The 25,897-nt window shown below is 39.6% G+C and overlaps 2 protein-coding genes and 1 pseudogene across 2 annotated transcripts; 2 read left to right on the top strand and 1 right to left on the bottom strand.

The window, feature by feature from the left end:
* Window positions 1–7,114: 7,114 nt before the first annotated feature.
* LOC126786787 (leucine-rich repeat receptor-like serine/threonine-protein kinase At1g17230) lies at window positions 7,115–11,403 on the top strand. The gene is made up of 3 exons (XM_050512710.1): window positions 7,115–10,445; window positions 10,707–11,090; window positions 11,191–11,403. The coding sequence occupies exons 1-3, from the start codon at window positions 7,535–7,537 to the stop codon at window positions 11,205–11,207; spliced, it is 3,312 nt and encodes a 1,103-aa protein (XP_050368667.1). The 5' UTR covers window positions 7,115–7,534; the 3' UTR covers window positions 11,208–11,403.
* A 217-nt stretch (window positions 11,404–11,620) lies between these two features.
* LOC126788355 (serine/threonine-protein kinase WAG1-like) lies at window positions 11,621–13,394 on the bottom strand. The gene has a single exon (XM_050514328.1). The coding sequence runs from the start codon at window positions 13,278–13,280 to the stop codon at window positions 11,817–11,819; it is 1,464 nt and encodes a 487-aa protein (XP_050370285.1). The 5' UTR covers window positions 13,281–13,394; the 3' UTR covers window positions 11,621–11,816.
* Window positions 13,395–21,620: 8,226 nt separating this feature from the next.
* On the top strand, window positions 21,621–25,535 carry LOC126786970 (endoplasmic reticulum oxidoreductin-1-like; annotated as a pseudogene).
* The last annotated feature ends 362 nt before the right edge of the window (window positions 25,536–25,897 follow it).

Raw genomic sequence — 25,897 nt, 5'->3', positions numbered from 1 at the left:
TGCGTAAGTGTGAAATATTGGGTTCGTAACCAGTTACCATCTGGTACGCACTAAACGCTTGGTTAGCCGCGGGTCGGAAACGAATAAGTGTCGCTGCATGCAACACTACATATCCCCACGCAGAGACCGGCAGGTTAGTACCCATAACCATTGCCCGAGCAACAAGCTGAATACGCTTGATGGTAGCCTCTGCTAGACCGTTCTGTGAATGAACATGAGGAACGAGATGTTCAACTTCGATCCCAATAGACATGCAGTAATCATCAAAAGTTTTGGAGGTGAATTCTCCAGCATTATCCAAACGAATGGATTTGATAGGATAATCGGGGTGGTGAGCCCGGAGTTTGATGATCTCAGCTAATAACTTAGCAAATGCAGCATTCCTAGTGGATAACAAAGCGACGTGTGACCAAAGCGTCGATGCATCAACCAATACCATAAAATATCGAAAAGGTCCGCATTCTGGTTGAATAGGTCCACAAATGTCACCTTGGATACGTTGTAAGAATGGAATGTTCTCGGTTGAAACCTTAGCAAAAGAAGGACTTCCTTGAAATTTAGCAAGAGAACAAGCTTTGCAAAACGAGCGATGGGCATCAGAGATTGCCATAGAGGCATGTGAAAGCACGGGAGGCATCACAAGCTCCCGTGAAGGAGGGGATGCCGCCACCGACGGCATGAAAGCCGTGGAGCTGCCGAGTGAGGCATGCTCGGCCTCACCATGCGGTGCATGGGTCGGCACGGCCTCACCGTGCGGAGCACAGGTGAGGTGATCCTCCAATCGCTTTCGGGACTTGAAAAATGGATGACCATGTGAATTCTTAAGAATTCTAATCATCATATCACGTCCAGGGTGCCCGAGACGGGCATGCCAAAGCATATAAGAGTCCGAATCACAAAAGTTGCGTTCAACCGCATATGATTCAAAGATCCGAATGGAAGTAAGATACAAACCATTCCCAAGACTCTTCATCTTCTCTAAGATGCGGCGATGGCCTGCTTTCTCAGAGGTAACGCAAAGATATTCCTCTCCATTCTCAACATAAGTATCGAGGTGAAAACCATTGGCACGTATGTCCTTAAAACTTAGCAAGGTGCGGGGAGACTTCGGCGCATAAAGAGCGTCTACGACATTAAGAGTCGTACCATTAGGCAACATGAAAGAAGCAGTGCCTCTTCCTTGACTGATGGATTTCGAGCCAATCATTGTAGTCATCGAAGAAGTCGAAAACACTAGATCTGTGAACAACTACCTGTGCCGTAGGACAGTGTGGGTGGTTCCGCAATCAGCTAGACATTCGATTTCACCGCGTGACATCTACAAAATGACAATTAAGAGAGTCAGTGACACGGGAACAATTCTATACAATACGCCGTAGGATATTGTAAGAAAGGGAATCGGAACAAAGGTCGATTCCATCGAATGTATCACATGGCAATACTACTACATTCTTCAACTAAAGAGTTGGAAATCATGGTATTGAAGCAGTGAAATACCAAACAGTAAACGAGGGTGGTAGAAACCATCCAATAATGGTGTGGAAAACACACACAAAAAGTACCGGTGAGTGCATATAACGGACTTGGAGAAAACCGGAAACAAACCGGAAAACCATGTCAAATGAACTCAAAATCGGGTGAATTTTGGACGAGGAAAACGTGGCAGCAGGGGCTGCTGCAATATGCCGGAAGAATCACGAGAAAACGACGACAAATCGTCGAAAAACTCGGTGAAAAACCGGCGGCACCGATTGCCGGAAAAACCGGCCGGCGGCTGTCGAAACTGGCTGGTATGGAGGCCGGGACTTCAGGTCCGACAGGGGACGCCGGCAGACACCGAGTGGCGGTGCCGGAAACGCCGGGAAGTGGCCGGAAGATGGCGAATACGCCGGCAAAACGTGCCGGAAACGCCGGAATAGTAACCGGGGCCGGCTAAGGCAAAACGACGTCGTTTTTCAACGTTCCGAGGTTCGTTTTCCGAATTTTAAGTTCCAAATTCACAATGTAGTGCTATTAGGGTCCCATGTAACCCAAAAGCGTCCAATTTAAAAACCACGTGAGTTGCACACGTTGATCATCATGCTAAGTGTCGGGTAAATAAAATTCTCAAAGAGATCGTCTTGTAAGCAAGAATTGAGAAATTTTATTGAATGCCAATCTTTAATACATCACACGTGAACTTCTAATTCCAAAATCAAAAGACTATTACAAAGTCAATGAAAATAACAATGGCGGTCGGCCATAACAATACTTGAATCATAAAGCTAAAGAAGCTAAAACGACTAATCAAAGTCGGGAGTATCCATGGTAGCAACCGGAGGCCGAACTTTAGAAGCAAGGGACTCGGGCTTCATGGAGATATGGTGAGTCTCGATCTCATGGTCCTCATCCACATGATTCGATTCGGGTTGTAGAAACTTCTTGTAGGCGGAGTAAGCTTTGATCATCTCTTTGCTAGCGCGACAATCGCGATTAAAGTGCTTAAAGGAGCCACATTTGAAGCATGGAGACTTGCCATTACCGGAAGTGGAGGCATTAGGAGGCGCATGGCCTCCTTGGGGTGTGGGACGGGGACGGCCTCCCCCTGAGGGTGCGGCGCCGCCACCATCATGGGTCCATGTATTGGACCGAGGCCGAGATCGGCCTTGTTGCCTCCCACCACGAGAGTTGTTATTTTGGTGCTGATATGGAGCGTTCCTTGATTGATTCTTTTGCTTAGGAGCTTTCCCATAGTTAGACTGTGGCGTAGGAATTCTTTTAGTGCCAACAGGTCTATTGTTGTTGTTGAGGAGAATCTCAGAATGTCTCTCCTTCTTAGCTAAGAGTGCCATTAGGTCGGCAAAAGACCGGATCTTCCCTTCCTCTACATGAGTGCGGTACGTATGAGCTTGAACCTCATAGTTGATTGGAAACGTGTCCAATGTCTTATTGAGAAGATCTAGGTCGGTCTTGATGACACCAACTGTGCCAAGATCGGATTGCAAGCATAGCATATCCTGATTGAAATCATCCACTCTCTTATAGTCCAATAGACGGATGTTATCCAATCTAACGGTCAATTCAGGAAGAAGCTTATCATGAATGTTGTTGTACTGCAAGCGTAGTTTGTCCCATAATTCTTTAGGATCTTTTACGTTCAAGTATTGCCTCTTGAGAGTTGCATGGATGTGACGTCTCATAAAGATGAGAGTCTGAGTCTTAGCCATAGGTGGGAAATCAGCAGGAGGGTCGGCAAACATGTCTTCAATCCCTCGGCTCTCGAACGCGAGTTCCATGTCGGAAACCTAGCGGTGGTATTCCTTTCCTTCTAGATCAAGAAGGCCAAATTCCGGTCGAGATGGCGATGACATCGACAAACACGAATACGGAATCGATTAGATTCAAGTATAATAGGAATTAGAAGGGGTGACGTATATGGTCACAAGAAAAAATCGATGCAAACGGCGATACTCATGATCGCACCCAAAACAGCGGTGCACTCAGGCGACCACACGAAAATCGATTAACTTACATTTCAAAACAATCGTGACTCCCCCAGGACCGTCACACAGAAAACATCGACCAAGAGGGAAAACCCATCCCTCTATAGTCTCATCGGCGTTATAAGAAAGGCCGGAATTAAGACAAGAAGAAGGCTAATAGCGCCCGATATAATATATCTATACGTTCAAAAGCGGGAACGTTTATGAAAAATTTACCTTGGAAGGTTTGTAGTATACGGGAGTAGCGTCGCTTGAGCGAAGTCCTTGCTTGTGAATTTCACGTCTCTTGCGTGAATATGCGGGAGGAGCAATTTTGAGTGATTTGATGCGGGGACTTGCGGGGCAAAAAGATTTCTTTGCGGAGCGAATGCGGAGGAAGCGCTACGGGGCTGCGGGGCTGCGTGCAGGGGCTGCAGGGCTGCGGGGCTTGCGAGGGCAGGGGCTGCGAGGGCAGGCAGGGGCTGCGAGGGCGGCAGGAGGTTGCGGCGGCAGGAGGTTGCGGCGGCGCGGCGGTTACAGGCGGCGGCGCGGCGGTGCGGCGGAGGGAAGAAAAAAAAATTTCGGAAGGCTCTAAAAGATTCAGGGTTTTAGGGCTTCGTGCTGATAACGTGTTTGAGGATGAAATACTCGTATATTATTGAATGATATGGGGGCCTATATATAGGCATTTACAACACCACAATCCCGTAGGATTCGGAATCCTAATCTACTACGGAGATGCTAATCTATCTCCTATTAGGAAACCTATTAGGCTAAGACACACACAAGGGTAGAATAGTAATTCTCCCGGAACAATATCCTAAATTTACATACATGTATACACAAATCGGTTCTCATGCAGTTTAACATATCTCGACTTGTATGAACAAATATACTAGTTGTACACACATGCATCAGTTTCTTTGATTTTTTTTTATTTCTTTTCATTTTGGTGGAGGAAAAATTGGATGTGAGGTTGTGGGTAGTTATGGGAAAATTATCCACCAATTTTTTAATTTTTTATTCAATAATGATTATTTTGTTCTTTACCGTTATAACCTTTATATATTAAAAGTTGTTTTGAACCATCTAGACCTATCAATTCTAACACGACTCGAAACCCGCATGAAATAGAACGGGTTGAACCCACACAATTAGAAAGCAGGTCAGCAGCGGGTTAACCCGCCATGACCCATTTAATAATCGAGTCAATAATAGGTTAACCCGCTAACACGAAATTAACCCACATGATACGATTAATATTAATTCAAGCGAAATTCTATATGAAATTAACATATACACTACCAATTTAAGAAAGTAGCATCATTTGTAATACAATTTTACTAAGTCCTTACTTATTTTGAACTAGAATATAGGTAATAAGATAAATTATTTTACTATTTTTGTTTAAATATTTATTTTAATTGCTTATTTTATGCAAAATTGCACAATATATATATTAAATGGGTTAAACGGGTAACCCATTTAATAAGTAGGTTGAGTTTGAGTTTAAATTTTTGACACGATTATTAAATGGGTTGGGTTTGAGTGTATATTTTATGGCAACGCAAAACACGTTGACCCGACACAAACCCAACCCGACACAACCCATTGACAACCTTACAACTATCTTATGGTCTAAGGTTATTTATGTGATTTCGCACCCATTTTGGTTGACAAAGTAGGTAATGGTTATTAGAGTATAGTTAATAATTTTTTTATAATGTAATCAACTGAAAAATTACAACAAGTTTGGCGTAATCATATGAAAAGTTTACAAATCCTCAAGTTTTTTATGGGAAAAACATTATCAAAATGATGAACCCTCATTCAAGCTGTGTGGAATAGCAAGAACGCGAAAATTTAACTTCCAATTTAATAATATTTAAATTTTTATACTATATTAGTTTTACGCTATGATACGTTCGGTGTTCGAAATATCGAATATATCGTTGATATTTCGAATCCGATATGATATGGGCATATCAGTCATAATATATTAGTCAACGCATAAAATTGGTCAACGAGGCGATATCTCGGATTGACCCGATATATCGGTGGGTTTTTTTTTCTCACTCTCTGGAGTATGATTCTCACCTGAAACTAATGGAGAATCCAAGTTGTTCTAGAGAATCACAATTTAAAAACTTAGATGACAAAGAACAGTGGTGGCGGAAAAACCTCAAGTTTCCAGTTCACTGATTTTTTCTCTGATCACCTGCATAGAGGTAGGCGACGTTGAGAGAAGCCGATCTGGAAATTTTAGGTTTAAACGGTGGTTGGAGTTGGCCGAAAAAGTCGGGTGACCTGTCTCCTTTCCATCAGGTCATCGGGTCATGAAGGGAGAAGAAGAGGCTGAGCTTTTTCTAATTTTAGTCTTTGACCAAAGCCTGACGATACTCTCCTTTTAAATAAAGAGAAAGGAACGGTTGAGATTAGAAGATGGACAATTGATCCAAGGGCTATAACTAAAAGCTTATATTAAATTTGAATAAGTAGAAATTGGGGAGTTTTGGCCAAACGGTGGAAGGGGCATAAGGCCCATACTTTGCCACCTTATTAATCTGATTAATAAGAATAGATTTTCCAAAATTGTAAAATTTTGAAAAAATCATAGAAAATAGCTCAAAACTCAGAAATATAATCCGTAAGCACTAATGAACTCGTAACGACATAAAATTAAATTGCTGTAGCTAGAATTTGAAAAGTTGACAAAGTTTTTCTTTTTTTTAATTTATTTGATACATTTTGAAATGTAAACTTTATTTTTTTTCAAGTTAATTTAGTACATTTGAAGTATAAGTGTATAAATAAAATAATTTTAATTAAATAGTAAATATGGTAAATCCGATATATCTTTTTTTTCTCAACCGATACGACTAGATAAGCGATATTTAGAACCTTAGATACGTTGAAAATGCAATTAAAAATGGAGCCCTATAACGTATTTGTGGCGTTAAGGGAAGAGAAGAAAAGAAGTAAAATCACCTCCACAAAATACTTGTAATCCTGGCTTTAATGTTGATTACTTGTTTAACCATCTCATTGCCATTCATTGGTCTGTTGTAAAAGGTGATGGTGTTCATTCTACACCAAATTCGACAGTTAGGTTCGAATCACGTTTGCAGATAATTTTGTTTCCTCATTTGGTCTTTCGGTTACTGAATGCAAAGAGAGAAAGAGAGATTCCAAAACAATCCCACTAAGCCACACACCACATTCTACTAGTCTCCAAACAAATCATTACCCATAGTTCCAGCAACAACAAAAAGCCAAACCAGAAACTACAATTAGTCTCCAAAATCCTTCCCATCCCAACTTGGAGCCCCAGAAACCGATTGCATTCTCAGATTTTTCATGACTAGTCCCTCTCAATTAGGAAAAGAATACCCCATCAAGCTCTCAATGATGGGATGGAAGAAGAACCATTTCTATGGTGGATGCCATGAAGACAAAAGCAAAGCCAGTGCCAGAAGTAGAGGCAGAGAATGAGGAAGAAGAAACAGAGCAAGACAATGAAGCAGCACTCAATTTGCTGTAAAGAGTTGACTTGTTAAAAAAATTTAGGGTCTCTTCTACTGCTCTAGATTGCGACCCTCACGGTCTTCCTCCTTCATCAATCAATCTTTTCCCCTATTTTTGTTCTTTGCCTCACATTTTTCTTCCTCTCTGTAAAGTTAGGTGAAGAGGATTATGTGTCTGTCTCTCTCTTCCTTATCTCTGATAGTCACTCCCATATTGATTGTTTTCATGGGCTTATATATCTAATTTCTCCTTAACCTCTTTCCTGATAATGCTTAAAGCCCAGTTGGGTTTGTCTCCTCTTAATTAACGCAACCATAGAGACCAAGATTTCCTGGACTCTCCCAAAGTCTCTGTTTTTTGGTTACCATGCATTTTCCCCATCTCAGTTTCTATTCTTTTCTTCCCATTCTCTTTGATCACATGCACCTCTAAGCATTTTTCCGGAGTTGGGTACCCGATCAAATGGTGCTTCAGTTTTGAGCTCTCCAAAGATTTCATCTTTCATTCAAAGTTGTGAAGCAAACCTGTTAGGTGTTGTTTTTCGTAAGATGGTTTCTTCTCACCTGGAAATGATGTTGCACTTGGGACTCCTGTTGTTATGTTTCTGTCTTGGCTCCACCAACTCATTAGATGAGCAAAGTCTTTTCCTTTTGGAGTTCAAGAGATCTTTGTCTGATCCAAGTAACAATCTTGGAAGCTGGAATTCCTCACATTTGAGTCCTTGCAATTGGACTGGTGTGAGGTGTCTCAAGTCCAAGGTAACTTCTATAAATCTCACTGGCCTTAATTTGTCTGGTGCTTTATCTCCAATCATATGCAATCTTCCTTCCTTAGTTGAATTCAATGTGTCCAAGAACTTCTTCTCTGGCCCATTTCCCAATGGTCTGGCTAACTGTCATAATCTAGAGATTCTAGACCTTTGCACAAATAGGTTTCATGGGGAATTGGATACCACATTCACCAAACTGACCAACCTGAGGAAGTTGTATGTCTGTGAGAATTATGTGTTTGGTGAAATGCCTGAGGAGATAGGGAACTTAACTCGTATTGAAGAGCTTGTGATTTATAGTAATAATCTCACTGGCTCCATTCCTGAGTCAATTAGTAAGTTGCAAAATTTAAAAGTCCTCAGGGCGGGTAGAAATTCTCTTTCGGGACCAATCCGTGCTGGTATCAGTGAATGTCAGAGCTTAGAGGTTTTGGGGTTGTCACAGAATCGTTTAGAAGGTTCAATTCCTAGGGAGCTTGAAAAACTTCAGAATCTGACTGATATGATCCTTTGGCAAAACCATTTAACCGGTTCGGTTCCTGCTGAGATTGGTAATCTAAGTAGGCTAGAGTTGCTTGCCTTGCATCAAAACTCTTTTGAAGGAATGATTCCCAAGGAACTTGGGAGGTTATCACAGCTGAAGAGATTGTATATGTACACCAACCAGTTGAATGGAACTATCCCAAGTGAACTAGGGAATTGTACCAGTGCGGTTCATATAGATTTTTCTGAGAACCAGTTAAGTGGAGTCATACCGCCGGAGTTGGGTTACATTCCTAATCTCGTGTTGCTTCACCTCTTTGAAAATCATCTGGAAGGAAATATTCCGAGGGAGCTTGGGGAGTTGAAGCAGCTGCAGATGTTAGACTTGTCCATAAACAATTTGACTGGCCCAATCCCTCTAGAATTTCAAAACCTTACTTACATGGATGAGTTGCAGTTGTTTGATAATCATCTTGAGGGTGAAATTCCACCTCTACTTGGAGCTAACAGTAAACTTAGCGTTCTTGACATGTCTGCAAATAAGCTTGTGGGCAGCATACCTGCACATCTTTGCGAATATGAAAAATTAGCATTTCTAAGCCTTGGGTCAAATAGGTTGTCTGGAAATATTCCTTCTGGTATTAAAACATGCAAGTCTCTAGTGCAACTTATGCTAGGAGACAATCATCTTGCAGGGAGTCTGCCTATGGAGTTATATACTCTTTCTGCTCTTGAAGTCTATCAGAACCGATTCTCAGGACCTATACCTCCAGAGGTAGGCAGGTTTAAAAGTTTAGAGAGGCTACTATTGGCAGATAACTATTTTATTGGGTATATTCCTCCTGAGATTGGCAACCTATCGCAGCTTGTGACCTTCAACTTGTCCTCTAACAGGCTCACGGGGAGCATTCCTCGTGAGCTTGGAAATTGTACAAGGTTACAGAGGCTTGATCTCAGTAGGAATTACTTCGCTGGAGTTATCCCGGAAGAACTGGGAAAGCTAGTGAATCTTGAACTTTTGAAGCTTTCTGATAACAAGTTGATGGGAGGGATACCGAGTACTCTAGGGGACCTTGCCCGATTGACTGAGTTGCAGATGGGGGGAAATCACTTTTCTGGTAACATCCCTTTTCAGTTGGGCCAACTTAGTGCTCTACAAATTGCGCTCAATATGAGCCATAATAATCTTTCAGGTGAAATTCCTGAAAAGTTGGGGAACTTGCAGATGTTGGAATCCCTCTACTTGAATGATAATCAGCTTGTTGGTGAGATTCCTGCCTCAATCGGTGAATTGCTAAGCCTTATGGTGTGCAACCTCTCTAACAATAACTTAGTGGGAACTGTGCCAAACACACAAGCATTTCGGCGGATGGACTCTTCAAATTTTGCTGGAAACAATGGATTGTGCAGATCAGGCTCATACCGTTGTCATCAATCCACAGTGTCTCATACTCCAAAACGAAGCTGGTTAAAGGAGGGTTCATCTAAAGAGAAATTAGTAATCATCATTGCTGCTGTAATTGGATTAATTTCCTTGATTCTTATAGTCGGTTTCTGTTGGGCAATGAGGCGCTCCAGACCTACTTTTGTTCCACTTGAAGATCCAATCAAACCAGACGTGTTGGACAACTATTACTTTCCAAGGGAAGGTTTGAAGTACCAGGATCTTGTTGAAGCCACCAACAATTTTTCTGACAATGCAGTTCTGGGAAGGGGAGCCTGTGGCACTGTGTACAAAGGTGTTATGACTGATGGGGAGGTGATTGCAGTTAAAAAGCTCAGGGCACAAGGGGAAGGAGTAAGTGTGGATACCAGCTTTCGTGCTGAGATATCAACCCTTGGGAAGATCAGGCATTGCAATATTGTGAAGCTCTATGGCTTCTGCTGTCACCAAGACTCAAATCTGCTGTTGTATGAGTACATGGAAAATGGCAGTCTCGGTGAACATCTCCATGGAAATGATCAAAGATGTTTTCTAGACTGGAATACACGATACAAGATTGCTCTTGGTGCAGCAGAAGGTTTGTGCTACCTTCATTATTACTGCAAGCCCCAAATCGTCCACCGTGACATAAAGTCAAATAATATTTTGCTTGATGATGTTCTTGAAGCACATGTGGGAGATTTTGGCTTAGCAAAATTGATTGAACTGCCATACTCAAAATCCATGTCTGCTGTGGCCGGCTCATATGGCTACATTGCACCAGGTAAGAGAAGAGTTAATAATAGTTTTTGCATACTGTTCACTCATCATTCTCTTAGCTACTGGTACATGAATAGTGATTTGCTATATATCATATGTCAGAGAATATATCTACTTTAGTGAACTATATATCTTACTCATTTGAAGTAGTTCATTGTATCAGATGTTTATTTCAGACGCATAAGCGATGTACTTCCGATATAGATCCTAAAAATTTCAAGGGAAGCAGTCTTCATAATTCTGATCATGTACCTTTTCATTTCAGAGTACGCTTACACAATGAAAGTGACTGAGAAGTGTGACATCTATAGTTTTGGAGTGGTTCTGCTGGAACTAGTTACCGGAAAGACACCAGTCCAACCACTGGAGCAGGGAGGAGACTTGGTCAATATGATAAGAAGAGCAATAAATAATTCAGTGGCAACGTCTGAATTATTTGACAAGAGGCTTGATCTGAGTGAGAAGAGCACAACTGAGGAGATGACTCTATTTCTCAAGATTGCATTGTTCTGCACCAGTGTATCCCCAGTTAAAAGGCCGACAATGAGGGAGGTCATTGCGATGATGATTGACGCTAGGCGGTCCGTGACTGTAAGCAACTGCTCATCACCAACATCTCAGAGTCCTTTGGATGAACATCCTTCAAGAGGTTAGAACACAAAATAGAAAGAAAACGAAAAACAAATTGGTATACTTATCGTTCTAGAGGTTAGCACTGAAATTGGCTTGCATGATTGTTTACATTGCAGATTGTATGGAGTTATAGGCTGACTCCATCTGCCAGAAAGGATTGAACTCGCTGACTGTTCCTCTCTGTTGGAATTTCTCAAAAGTAAATAAATATTATATCTTATGATCTGCTTTGTACTAATCATCTGCTCCACCTCAAATGTTAAAATTAGTTTAGAAGCACCATATTTTGGCTGTGAAGAATGCTTGTACCTGTCCCAAAAGATAACATAGCAACCATTTCAGATTGTATTTTCAAGATTACCAGATGGCCTGCGACAGTTCTACAGATGACATTAGCTAACTGTGTATAACTGTTTACACTCATGGCTTGCGAAAAGAAAAAACACGCGCAGGCGCACGCACACATCGACAACAATAACACATCGATTATAGGGAAATCTAAGAACGGCAAAAATTGTAACCAATTTGTAAACAACAAAACTAAATCTCACTGTGTATAACTTGATTCACATATACCCTAACATCCACAAAGATGTTCACAAAATCACATCTCCCCTGGGATCAAGAACCTGCTGCACTACATTTCTTTATATTCACTCAATCTTCACCTCTAACCGCAACTCGCCTACTTTTCTCCAACCAAAAAATTCAAACAGATGTAGCTCAACTTTTCTCCATTTTATCAGACATAATGATAGTAATTACTATTGTTACTGTGACTGCTCTTTTTGTTACTTCTAGTCTTCACAAGCTGACCAAGTCCCATCCACCACCACCGCCGCCTCTTATAGGCCGAAATCGCAACCCCAGCCGGAACGATATTTGACTTACTGGGCTTCTTCCTGAGCCCATACACATCCGGCGGCCTGTAAGTCCTCAGTAAGGCCCAATTAATCCCACTGAAAAACGGGTGCCGTTTAATCTCAGTAGCTCCCTTGGCGCACCCTAACCTCCTCCGCGGATCACTCACCAGCAGTCCCTCTATCAAATTTCTCGCCTCCTTCATCCCCTCCTCCTCTCCCTCCGCCACGTGGAACTTAACGCCATTAGCGGACGCTATATTCCGAAGCGTGCTCTCTTTACTCCCGCCCTTAAACGGCGTCGTCCCGTAGAGCAGCTCGAAGATGAAAATCCCAAACGCCCACCAGTCAACTCCGTTACCGTGTCCGTGACCGCCGACGAGTTCGGGCGCCAAATACTCGTGGGTCCCAACGCACGAGTTCGAAAACGCCGTCGTTGGTTCCGCCACGAACTCCGCCACCATTTCCTCCTCGTCTGTTCTTTCTCGTGTGGTCGACCCGAAACAGCTGTTGGATCTCCGTGTTTTTCGCGGCGTTCGGGGTTTGATGACGCGGCGGCGGTGGAAGGTCGGAACGACGTCGGACTTGAAGCAGAGGTCGAAGTCGGAGAGCATGATGTGGCCATCCTCGCGGAGGAGGACGTTCTCGGGTTTGAGGTCGCGGTAGACGATCCCGAGCGCGTGGAGGTACTCGAGGGAGGCGAGTACCTCGGCGGCGAAGAACCGGGCTGAACGGACGGGGAAGCGACGGTGGGGCTGCTTCATGAGGAGGGTCTGGAGGTCGCCGTTAGAGCAGTAGTCGATGAGGAGACACGTGTAGTGAGATATGTCGATGCGGGCGTAGAGTGTAGGGAGAAAAGGGTGGTCGAGCAAGGCAAGGATCTCAGCCTCCGTCTCCATGTGGGCCTGTTTCTTCGGCGGGATGGCCGCGTGGTCGACGACCTTGAGGGCGAACGTGGAGTCAGAGTGGTCGTAGTCTCTTAGGCGGCAAAGGAAGACGCGTCCGAGGTCGCCGGTGCCGAGGTGGCGGAGGAGCTTGAGGTGTCGCAGGTGGAGGGCTTTGTCGGATGACATGTTGGTGGCCGCTTTTATCGCCGTCCAATGCGGGTCCCATTTGCGGTGGTGGAGGGCTGTCGGAACGGTGGCTGGGGTTTCTGTTGTTGCGGTGGAGTGGCGTGTTGTTGAGTCGCGATCGTTGAAGCTGAGAGTGAGGCTGCTGCGGGCTAGACTGGTGCGAGCGGAGGAGGAAGAGACGAAGGTGCGATCTGTGGTACAGGAGGTGAAGCTGAAGTCGAGATCGTTGTAGTAGTCGGGTGTAGGCACCGGGTAGTCCAAGTCGACGTCCATGGCTGGTGCATATAATATAGAGAAGAAAGTTGCAGCTGTGTTTAGAGAGAAGGAAATGCAAGTTTGATTCTGGAGTGGTATGGAGGTTTATAAAGAAAGAGAGAGAGAAAGAGATGGAAGGTACGTAGGGTCTGGAGGAGGGTTAAATAAGGTGTTTGGTTGACCCCGACTGAGCATCTGCATGTTATAATGGGAGAGAAGGGGGTTTAAATAAGAAGAGAAGGGGAAGGATCGGAATACAAGGAATGGGGCATCGGATTAAGAGGGGTTTTTTCTGGTCCTATGGATTCAACCATGTTTAATTGTTTTGAAATTAAAACAAGTTATGTCACCTAATTATGCAGTAACGAATTAACCTTGGATAGTACTCCATATCCACTTATATCAGTTATATGTAAGAAATGAAGAAAGAATATCCCATACCGATGGCTAAAAAAGAAAAGAAATTTCCCGTGTGAATGTACATTTTGATTTTCTCAATCTTAACCTGATGAATTGGATATGCTCATTGTTCAATGTTACTTATAAAAATTCTGTTTTACGTTTATAGAAATATCACTTAACCTTTCGGATATACTTCTTAATGTGAGAAAATTTTAATATACATCAATGTATGTTATACATCCTATATTCAACTGTCCATATTATTTTATGAGTGAGATTAAAAAAATAATATATGTTGTCAACCAAATAATATAAAATATATAACATACATTGATTTATAATATGTGATGTGGTCTCATTAAGATTTAAGGACTTCGGCCAACTATTAAGGAGTATCACACCCCTTTTAGTTATTTAAATACTAAAATGTACGAGACCGTCGATGACAGAACCATGAAGCCAAGGTGGCCCGGCCAACTAGCTTCCTTCCAAAAGGGATTCCATTGCCGATAAGTGCTTACTTAGCAAGGCATCGACCCACTCTTGCCACGATGATTTGACTGATGCTATCAAAGTCTTGTAAATTACATACGGACAGATGAAACTGAAATTTCTTTCACTCATGTAAATAAAATTTGGTTTCTGAAGTTTTTATAGGAGATATGTTTCCAATATAAATTTGTTTACAGAATATTATGGCTATACGTCTATTTATATATATTTGTTATATATATATACCTGACTCCATTTTTGCTAAAGTTATGGACTTATGGCAGTTATCAATGCAATTGAGCTTATTTAATATTTTTATTATAAACATATTTGGCTTGAAAATGGTTGACTCGTCTCTAATTCTCAATGTAACAAAAGGTTGATAGAATGTTAATTGGTGAAGCAAACTGAATGAACATTAGAAGTATAAACTTCTTTCTTATTTATTCGTTTTCGTTATGGTTATGTGTAGGGAATTCATGGTCTTTGTCTGTATCTCAGTTTAGTTTTTCATTATACCAGCATTATCGACCGATGACTATACCATCATCGATCATAGGATGGTAATCAATAATTTCCCTGCGAACATGCTGAAAGCTTAGTCTAAAATAAGTGTTTAACGACGTCATTGGGACTATCTGTGCGCTCGATAATGCTCTAGCTAATACAAATCTTCGTCCACCCTATCGACGTAGTGTAGTTGGTTTCTTGTTGATAAGAGTAAGAGCCTTGCGGAGCACATTCCCATGCAGGATCGGGGGCTGACAAAGGGAACGATTAGGATAGAAGCCGCGTTTTATATATCGAAGGGTGTGAATCGAAGTTAGAGAACTTCAATTGAAGAAAACAGTTGAGCGCAATAGAAGAAAAAAGCTGAGAGAACTGAATTATAGGGCTAGCTAGCTAGCTTGCTAGCTCTGATATGGTATAGTCGGTTGTTTCTCACAGAGATCGAGCATGAGCTCTACTAAATTATTCACTAGTCATAACTTTGGTTCTACGCCTCCAATTACTTCCATACTGAATGGTTTATTAAAGTTTCTGATCTATCGGCATGGTTTAATAGTTTCTGCGATGCAGAGTAGGTCGGTTTTAAACACCAAGTTAATGCGCTGCTTAAGTTAGATGGATATGTAATTATGTAACAGTCAAAGTTGGACCATTGGAAGTGTTGAGACTACACTGCATGCAAAAAGGAGCTCTTTTTGATGAGTTAATGGTCCATATTAGTCCAGTTTTTCAGGTTATGTGTTTCCGCCGTATACCACAAAGTCACAGTCGTGCTTTAGCTGGAGCATAGTTCTATAGTGGCGATATATTGCATATGTTAACACTGCTGATGCAACTGTTGTTGATGGTTGAGTTTTGATTTTGGAAATGGTGACGAGTTTTGTAGCTTATGATCGATGGAGAGATGTAATATTCTTGTTCTTCATAGGGTTTATTGGTTGTGCTTCAATTCTTAGGATCACGATCGAATTAAAGAGAAAGAGAGGTTCGATATTGAAATTTGGGTACTGGAAATATCATAGTAAATTAATGAGAATTTATAGAAATATCTAAATATTGCATCTTCTTACAGTAATAACTCCAATAATTTTTTCCGTGTTGATATGCCATGTGATCTTACCGCGCCACTAAATCACATGGTTTAGATACTGTAAAGTATAAGCCCTATGTTAATACATAATGTATTTAGCAAACTTACTACCATGCATCCCAACAAGAAAAATTTACGAAAATTAATCTTTCAAAAGGGTAATTGATTTACAAATTTATGTATCAAACCGAATTAAAGTGAAAATCCAGCGTGCCTGTAGCCGACTTTTGCCTCCACATGTAAAAATATATCAAAAACTAGCTGGAACCTTCTAATATCTACTAATCTTCGTTTAGGACTATTCTTACAACTCTTAATCACTGCTAATCTCTAATTAACTATTAGGGCCAAGGTACGTACCATGTGATGGGTCGAGATGACTTGTTCACTCCTAGGGAGGGCCCTACGACGAAAATGTAAGATGATGCTGTCTGCCACGTGATCAACACTGGCCCTACATTGTCGCTCACACCACATCAATAATCTCGCATTCATATTTGACTCCTAATTTGATCCTCATATTTTAATTTCGATGAATTATATAAGAATCATGATCGTTGAGGTTTCTGTTTTTCTATGAAAAATAATTTGTCAATAATGGTCTTCACCTTCCAAACTGGGTATTAAGTGATGCTAATAATAATGCAAGCAAATATATAATTTCCATGTCTTCTATCTCGTGCTCAGTGAGTGATATGGAGCTGCATTCCTTGGGGTTGGTCATCTATATATCAAAAAAAAAGAAAAGCAAGAATCTTATCAAAATTATTTGTGAAGCACACTCTATGATTCAGATATGAACAGCGGTAACGCTTTGAGAAAAAAAAAAAAGGTATATGATTGTGGATGCATTAATATAACTCCTGGTACCGGAGCTATATTTCAAGGTAAACGGCTTACAATTAAGCAGGCTAGCTAGAAGAGTTGAAGCTACAGATTAAATCAGCTGAATTGTTTAGAATGTCAAAACAGATTACCAACTCTGGTTCTGGGTGGTTTAAATAAAGCAGTTTATATGAATATACAATAGTCTAAATAACGGTTATCGTCATCGTATCGGTTTTCTAAAATAAGAATATAACGGGGATATATCGAGATATATCGGATTATATCGAATTTATCGTTTTTGCTAATTTTTAATTAAATTTAATATAATTATAAACATATACATCAAAATATACCAAATAAACTTGAGAAATTAAAACTTATAGAAGTATATATACTAAATAAACTTCATAAAAAAATATTTGATTATTTTGACAATTAAAATACATAAATAATATTAGTTAATAAAAATAAAGGTGATCATTCATCATAAACTTTCTCGTCATTGAATGTTATCAACGAAACTTTCATTTTCTTTAAATTATTTTTTCAAAACGACGTGGTTTTAAAAAAAAAATTTAAAAAGGGCACCGATATATCGTCATTTGACTTGATTTTTCGGATTGAACGATATAATAGACCGATAAGCAACTTATCGTATCGTTTTTTTAATATTAGAGATATATCGGGATATTTAGAACATTTTGAATATATTGGATAGGTTCCGGGTTGGCAGAACTTGCATGTAAAACTAAGATGGCCTTGTAGACTTGTACCCTGGTATCAAAAACAGACCAGCTGAGCCAGTTCGTGCAATGAAATCAAGCGCGCTTTAGACATCCATGGCGGATTCCGAATTTCTTCGTGCATGTAATTGCTTAAATTCTAGTAATTGCTTAAACTCTCATGATCGACAAGCCTTTAACACATTGCTTTTGACATTCCTTACCAACTACGACTATATATAATATTTCAGTAGAGTAATCATCCAACCATGAAAAGGCAAATGCTTGGGAACAATATTGAGCTACGAACATAGTTGGTTAGTTTTCCAGCTAAACTAATTTTGTTGATTGCAGTCCTGCAGATGTATAGTTTGATATATATTAAACTTCTCTTAGCTTCCAATCATAAGTTCATACAAGTAATTTAAGTTGGTAGCATGTCACAATAATCCTAATAAGTCCAGCTACCAATGACGGTTATAGCTTTCATAAGTAGCTAGCAGGAATTCAAGTTCCCGGGAATGAAAATGTAATCCTTTTCGAAATCGAACATATACGTCCAAGTTGGAATTAGAACTTGGTTTCATTTTGTAATGATCCTAGTGGTTGTCCACCACCTCATTAACGGAGGCCATCATATAATGTGTATGGCCTTGACTCTTGAGCCCCCTGACCTTATAAAATGTATTCTGGGGAGCAAATTAAATAGCACCATTGTGGTGTAGGTCACGTATTGGATTCGTTTCTTCTGAAATATATGAAGTGCCAATGTGCCATAGTAGTAGGGTCATGTGGCAAACACATGTGCTACCACAGGATCGATGCTTAATATTGGTCGTAGTCGATCTCGTTTTATTTTCAATTATGTTTGATATTACTTCCACTTATTTGTGATTTTCATGTTGTTTATCAGTTAGACATGGCACAATGAGTGTTTATAGCATAGTATCTGCTTGAGTTTGACACTGACATTGTTGACAAAGTTTTGACATGACTGTTTAGGCCCCGCCTGGATCAGATGTAAAGTTGTAAACAAATTATGAAAAGGGTGGTGGGAATGTGGGAAAGAGAATTAGAAAAATCAAATTATGTCGATTTCGGGTCTACAACCAAAATTAAACGAGGTACTTTGAGATATTGAGGTCGACAGGTGATAGGTAATTAGGAGATGGGAGATTCATATTAACTGTCTTCGTATAATGTGTAATTTGACTCTTGATTGTTCGGTGTACGTGATTGTATATTAACAACATATGTAGAAAATTCAAACAGAAATTTCAACATTTACTTACGTATTTCATCTTGTTAGATTTCCTTATCATAGTAGATTACGTTTTAATGTTATAAATATAAATCTCTGATTTTTTAGAATATTCTACAGATAATTCTTATATGACCTCATTATTAATTAATAAAATGTTGCGTTATATTCCATTACGTTCTTATTATTCTCATTTCATTCATCTTCGAACACATCTCAATTTTATTTTACACATATACAAACTGATGGATAAATACATACATAAATTTGAATATCCTCACTTAATTTCGTACACATATACAACACAACAGTCACACACAACAACGTGTTACTGATAGTGATGTTGCAAGCACAAAAATAATTCTCATGTAAAGAAAAAAGTTTATATTTTAGAATGGTATGCTTGAATGAAAATAATAATACTTTTCTTTAAATTATGTATTAGGAGTTTCGTTTGACAATTCTATACATGCATGAGAACTAGTTCACATTCAATTAGCTCCGTTTAGCGCCATATGAACGAAAATTATATATAGGTCTAGGTTAGCGGAATACCCATGTTTCTAAACTCTAAAGCTAACCAACTTCATATGGAACAAAAAAAAAAGATATACTGTTTTCTCTTAAATATTTGGAACATTGCAGCATCCATCGATAAGGTGCATGCATGTAGATCGAGGCTAGGCAAACATAATATCTGGATTGAAGAGAAGTAAATTTTCGATGCAAACATACTCTTCTCTCCCTTCCTCCCTCTATCCTGTTTCTGGATACATACAATGTATCATATCATTCCATTGGCCCCCCCATTTGATCATATATTTCGTTATACCTGTTTAATTATTATTCCTCCAATTGCATAAAATATGTAGAATGATAATACCTAAGTTATATATGTTTATCTCAGTTCTCAAGTCTGTTTTGCTCCTTAATTCACATAATTGCCACATGCATGTTTCAACCTCCATTATTTATCATAGTTACAGAAACTCCTAATTATTAATTACTTAGATCCTATAAGTTTATTCAAACTAATCAGAGACGGAGTGCTGATCGAGTCTACGTATAATATAATTAAGTGCATGGGATCATCAACTTCAGAATCCAATAATTGCGAAAGCCGTCACCTATAAGAAAAAGAAGAAGAGGAAGAAGATAATGCTGATTTAAAACCCTAGCCTGATCGATCAAGAAGCTACTGGAATAATAATATGCCGAGTTTCTGTTAGCCTGGTGGTCGAGTACGCCCACCAAGGTAGCTTGGGATGCCCTTATTATTGGTAGGGGAAGATGCTTAGATAAGCGTCTTTAGCTAGTTTGTTAGGAACATAATATGATGATAAGTCCAAGAACTATACAACCTAGCTAGCTGTAGATTGATACCCTCGATCTGCAACTTGGTTTATATCTAGTTATTTCAGTTACAGGGATTAACATCAATAACATGGCAGATCGAGTGTTGAAATAAGATTGAAATAATATAGAGGTTGAAGATACCGAGTACAGAAATATATAATCTTGCCCGAATTCAGATAGTTGAAATAAAATAAACCACTTTGCCATTGAATATATAACCAAGTACGTACTGCTGCAGCAGGGCAACATCAGTAATGGTGTTAGCTAGCTGTGTAAGCTAATAAAGTAATAATGTTAGCTTACTCATTAACGAGTTGTCTACATATCCATCAGTGGCAATTCAATTACTGATAATCTGATATTGCTGCAGTCACACATTCACACCAGCTATTAACGAGTGAGATTGAAGATAGTAGAATGTTTTAAGAGTCTAACTCATTTATTACAGATTTTTTTCGATGGAAAATAATTTGTCAGGTCCGTTCCATAACCAGCAAGCTAGGCTGCATGGAATCGGGTGCGGGTACGTGGAAGCGAAGCGTTTGGAAACGCGGAAGCGTTTTTTTCCCAAAAATTAAGGAAGCGGGTGCGTTTTGGAAGCGTCGGAATAATATATATATATATATATTATATTTTTATATTTTATTTTTTAATTATTTTATATAGTATTAAAATAATTAATTAACTATTAATGACTTATTTTATATCACATGATTATCTTTGATTATAGCATTATTAAAGCTTCATTTCAAAATTCAAACAAAAGAATGTACAACATAGTGTGAAGGTGTTGGACACGTGCAAGTCAAAGAGACATGACTAGATGAAATTGATAAAAAAAAGGTTCGTCTTCCCTCTGTCTCTCTCTCTCTCTCTCATATGGATTTTTTTTCATATCTCTCCACAACTCTTTGTCTTCTCTATATATCTCTCTATCATCTAGATTTTCTTGATATCTCTTCCCCATATTTCTGACACATATTAGATTGATTGATGTTATTCATCTTTAACCGCTTAACGAAATAAATAAGAAGATGAAACGACAAGAAGAGTCTCAAGACATTGATTGATGAAATAGAGGTAGAGAAGGAATCACCCTTCCAATTTGGAAGTCAAAGCTTCCGCCGCGCTTCCAATTTGGAAGCCAACGCTTCCGTCGCGCTTCCAATTTGGAAGCCAACGTTTCCTTCGCGCTTCCAATTTGGAAGCCAACGCTTCCGCCGCGCTTCCAAACCCACCTTTTTCGGAATCGTGCTTCCGCCGCGCTTCCCCGCGCTTCCGAGCGCTTCCGCTCCCGCTTCCGCTTCCGAAGCGGGAATCGGTCGTCCAACCAAACTTCCGTGCTATGTAGCCAGCAAGTTGCCCAAAACTCAACGCAGCCCGTTATTCTTAAACGGTGCCTTCCCAGTGGCGCCGTTGACGGTCGTTAACTAACGGATGTTGACGAATCATGACTTGCTAAAGCCCACTCGCACAACAGAAACTTCTCTTACACCCTCCAATCTCTTCCCATCACGTGTCCGTTACCCAATTCGATTCCTCCGTGTCCTCCTCTTGCGTCGGCACGATTTATCTTTGTTCCTCCCCTACAGCTTTTGGCGCGTAAGCTGTGTTTCTAACTTTGAAGCTATTGAATTGATTGGACTTTTCCAAATGAAAACCAAACAGACATTGATATGTTTGATGCTTGATTTTAGGAGGATTTGGTGGAATTGGAGATGGTGAAGGAAAGGAATGTGAAGAGATGGGTTCTACTGGGTGCGTTTGTGGTTGTGTTATTAGCCATAGCTCTCAATCATTCTCTGTTTTTCAAGAATCCCAGTTCCTGCCGATGTCATCAGGTATGATTTGGCTGTGTGGATGTGCATGTAATTGGGTTCATTTTCACGGTTTCTGTTTTTGGTTTTTGATTTGTTTGTGTGTGTGGGAATCAAAGAAGTACAGTGGCATTGTGGAGGACTGCTGTTGTGATTATGATACGGTGGATAGTATTAATGCAGAAGTGTTGCCTCTGCTTCAAGAGCTTGTCAAGACTCCGTTCTTTCGATATTTTAAGGTTCGCTGCTTGAGGTCTCTTGATGTTTTTGTTCTATTTGGTTTTTGGGTTTGATTTACATTAAAGATTTAGCAATCCAATTCATTGGGTGAAGAGATAGTTTCTTCTTATGTGTATAACAAGAGAAACCGAGGGGCACATAATGAGCTCTATTACCCAGCTCTAAGGTTTAAGACTAAAAAAGGTCAAATATTTAAGACTAATATTTAAATTGTCTTTCAATATGCTTTTAGCCATTAATATGAATCAGAAGATCATGAGTTCATGACCTTTCTGCACTGGTTTGAATCATTGAATGGAATGCACTTGTTTGAGAGGGCACAGCAGCCGTTAGTAGTAAATGGATCCATTCTAATCTTGACATCTTAGTGTGAAGTGGTACGTACCTTCATTGTCGTGCATTAAAGGTGTAGGCTTGTGTATTCGAAATAGACAAGAACCAAACTTTCTACACTCCTAAGTGTAAAAGAAAAAAAGGAAGACAAATTCTACACTTCTTGTCATTTGCCTAACTCAACCCAGATCTTTACATGTAGCTCTGGTATTATCATATATTTACTAGCACTCGGAAACAAAATGAGATTCAGAATTGATATAGGAATATTTGAACTTACTATTGGCATTGTGCTTCCTATTATCATAGTACTGATTGAGTAATGTTTTCCTTTAAAAAAAAAGGGGTAATGTTGTTACTACTTTCGTGTTTACTTTGTGGCGTTTGATTACTTGGTTAATTTGATAGGCAAAGCGGTGGTGTGACAGACCTTTTGGACTGAAGATGGTATGTGCCTCTTGTGTGACTGCAGCATCTGTGAATGCCCGGAAAATGAGTTCCCCGAACCTTTTATGAGACCCTTGCATCGTGGTCTTCGTTCCAACAGTTTGGTTTGCCCAGAGGAAAATCTGCAGGGGTCAGTTGACCGCACGCTAGACAGTAGAGCTTTTAGAGGCTGGATTGAGACAGATAACCCTTGGACACGTGATGACGATACTGATAATGGTATTTCACTTGATATGAATCTATGGTTATTTTGGAGTGTTGTATTAACTGTAGTGTAGTAGTTAATTAATAGAGATCTTGTTTGATTGAAGCCGAATTACGCATTGCTATTTTAGACGCGAGATTCATTATTTATGATTTAGTGGGAATGCATTCCAAAACATAAGATATATCAGAAATTAATGAAGACAGGCTTGCATTTTTTTTTTTCTGTAGAACTCAATTGTATGAATCTGACCATTTATTGAATGCAGTTTATGGTTTATGGGGTATATATAATGTAATCCTGAATGTAAACACTGCCGCGCACTCGTTGTTCTTTGTTTATTTCTATCAATGGCAATACAGAGGTTCTTTCTTGTTATAGTAAAATAGTTTTTCTTTAATCCTGTTGTTAGGTGACTGTTAATTTCTGATATGCAGATGAGATGACATATGTGAACCTTCTACTGAGCCCCAAATGTTACACTGGATATAGTGGTTCATCTGCTAGAAGGATATGGGAAGCTGTTTATTCTGAAAATTGCGCAACATGTGAGTTGAAGATCTTTGTGGACAATTCAACTGATCAGTCTGCTTGCTGTATTCTATCATTAAAATGTTGAATATTTGTTGCACATTGTATTTCCAATATGTACCTGTTGGAAAACTGTATCAGTTTTGTTTCTTTTGCTCTTCTGCAGATTCATCTCAGGACATTTGCCAGGAGCAAAAAGTATTATACAATTAACATCTGATCTTCACTCCTCAATTTCAATCCACATAGCTGCTGATTATCTTCTAGACAAAATTACCAATCTGGTTCTCCTCTGCCTCATATCATATGAGTGATGCAACTATTATTCTTTTCCCTGTCCAATTTCATCTCACTCTTTGAATGGGGGTTATCAGCATAACTATCGATTTTTCAGCTTTTAACGATATGTTATCCATAAAGTATGCATTTTTCGTTCTTCTATATGCATATATAGCTTCCAAATTGATTATCCATAATTCATCTTTCTATCATTAGTAAAACATGTCTTGAGTACTTAACCACCCGAGTAAAGTGATAACAACTAAAACAATTGCCTTTGTCTTCAGTCAAGTTGAGCTGTATATGACCTTTGCACATAATTTTCAGTGGGGTCTAAACCCGGACTTGATGCATGATCGTGTTTTAAAGTATCCAGATCGTGTTCAGAATCTGTAATTTTCATTCCTCTTTGTTCTCCAGGCCGTGACAAAAGTAGGCATATTCTGCTTCCTTATCTGTTCTGTTAGTGCATAATCAATTTTTTGAAGTCCCACATTGTACTAATCATAACATCTTTCAGGCTGCAGAGTACTTAGAGCAGGCTGAGTATGATACTGGTAATCTTGAGGAAGACCTGAAAACAGTCTTTGATGAGGCAGCTACTTTGCAGTCCTAAACTTCAAGCTGCATGTCCCCTACCGTTTGATGAAGCAAAGCTCTGGAAAGGTCAAAGCGGACCAGAATTGAAGTAACAAATTCAAAAGCAATTCAGAAACATTAGGTTTGTCTCCAAGAAATTACATTTAATTAATCTTGTATTGAATTCAAACATTGACCATCTTCTTGTCATTCCAAATTATATACTAAGGATTTCATCCTCATATTTCAGTGCACTAATGAATCGTGTGGGATGTGAGAAGTGCCGGCTATGGGGGAAGCTTCAAGTTCTTGGTCTTGGTACCGCACTGAAGATCCTCTTCTCTGTTGATGGTAAAAACCAGCAAGATCACCCTGTGAGTTCTTGCAGCTCTCTTAGATAACTCATCACCCGAATAGGTTTTCTTATTTTTCTAAAAACTGGACACGATTGGTTGTTCTAAAACCTCAATGTTCATTAACTTTCCTATAGCTTTTCAGCTGAACTTGTGGACTTTGATTAGTTTGAGTTACCTAGTGTAGGTGAACTTGAATAGTCTATTTATCTTTCATTTATGTCATTTTTCTTTGCATATGCAGTTGCAGCTACAACGAAATGAAGTGATTGCTCTGGTTAACCTGCTAAATTGACTCTCGGAATCTGTCAAGTTTACTGGTCAAAGCGCACATTCAATCAAGAAAGTAGCAGGAGGAGGACGAGTGGTTGAACCTTCTATACAAAGAATCAGCACATTAGAAAGAATATGGAATGCGGTGATCTCAATCAGGATTGGGTATGTCAGTCTTGGCATTTTATACTGTTACTGATTGTTGAACTTGGATATCAGCGAGTATGATTATTGCTTACGAATAATAATATATATTTGCAGATTAGGGATGTAACACTGGAACTATGGGAATTCTAGAGCAAACGTAAAGCATATATACTGCACTGAGTCATTGATCGACCGAGCAAGTCTATGATCAAGAATTTAATATAAGATGAAACTATGGGCCAAGTTTTCAGAGTTATACAGATCGAAAACAAGCTTCAAGAATACTCTTTTAAATCCTTGCTTGTTCTATAAGATCCACAAACAAATGCTGGAACAATTTTTAGCAGCCAATACATCTATGAACATTTACGATCTCAGGTAAATGAATATAAAGACGAGCACCTCTTTAGGCGCCGCGCCCTTTGTTATGATTATATTAATTTTGGACAGCTTACATCAAAATGAATTGCAGAGATTGGGTTATAACTGGAACTGAACTTCTTTGTCGGGAAAAATTAATCTCGAATTGAGCTTCTTAGTTTTAATCGACCGAGTTGAAGATAAAACAAACCAAAGCTTAAAATAAAACAAATTAAATTTAAAATTGGCATGACAATCAGAGGCACAATACGATTCAGCTTTGAATGTGAACCTACTTTCAGTCACGCAGTAGAACATGAAAGTTGAATACTGGCAGCAACAATTTACTTTCACAGAAAAGAGACCTCTGGAGTCGGACAATTTTCCTGCAGGTACTTTCCTGATTTTCC

The sequence above is a fragment of the Argentina anserina genome, chromosome 3, assembly GCF_933775445.1.
Source record: "Argentina anserina chromosome 3, drPotAnse1.1, whole genome shotgun sequence".
Lineage (NCBI taxonomy): Eukaryota > Viridiplantae > Streptophyta > Magnoliopsida > Rosales > Rosaceae > Argentina > Argentina anserina.
The sequence above is the reverse complement of the archived record's forward strand: the minus strand, read 5'-3'. Positions and strand labels throughout refer to the sequence as shown.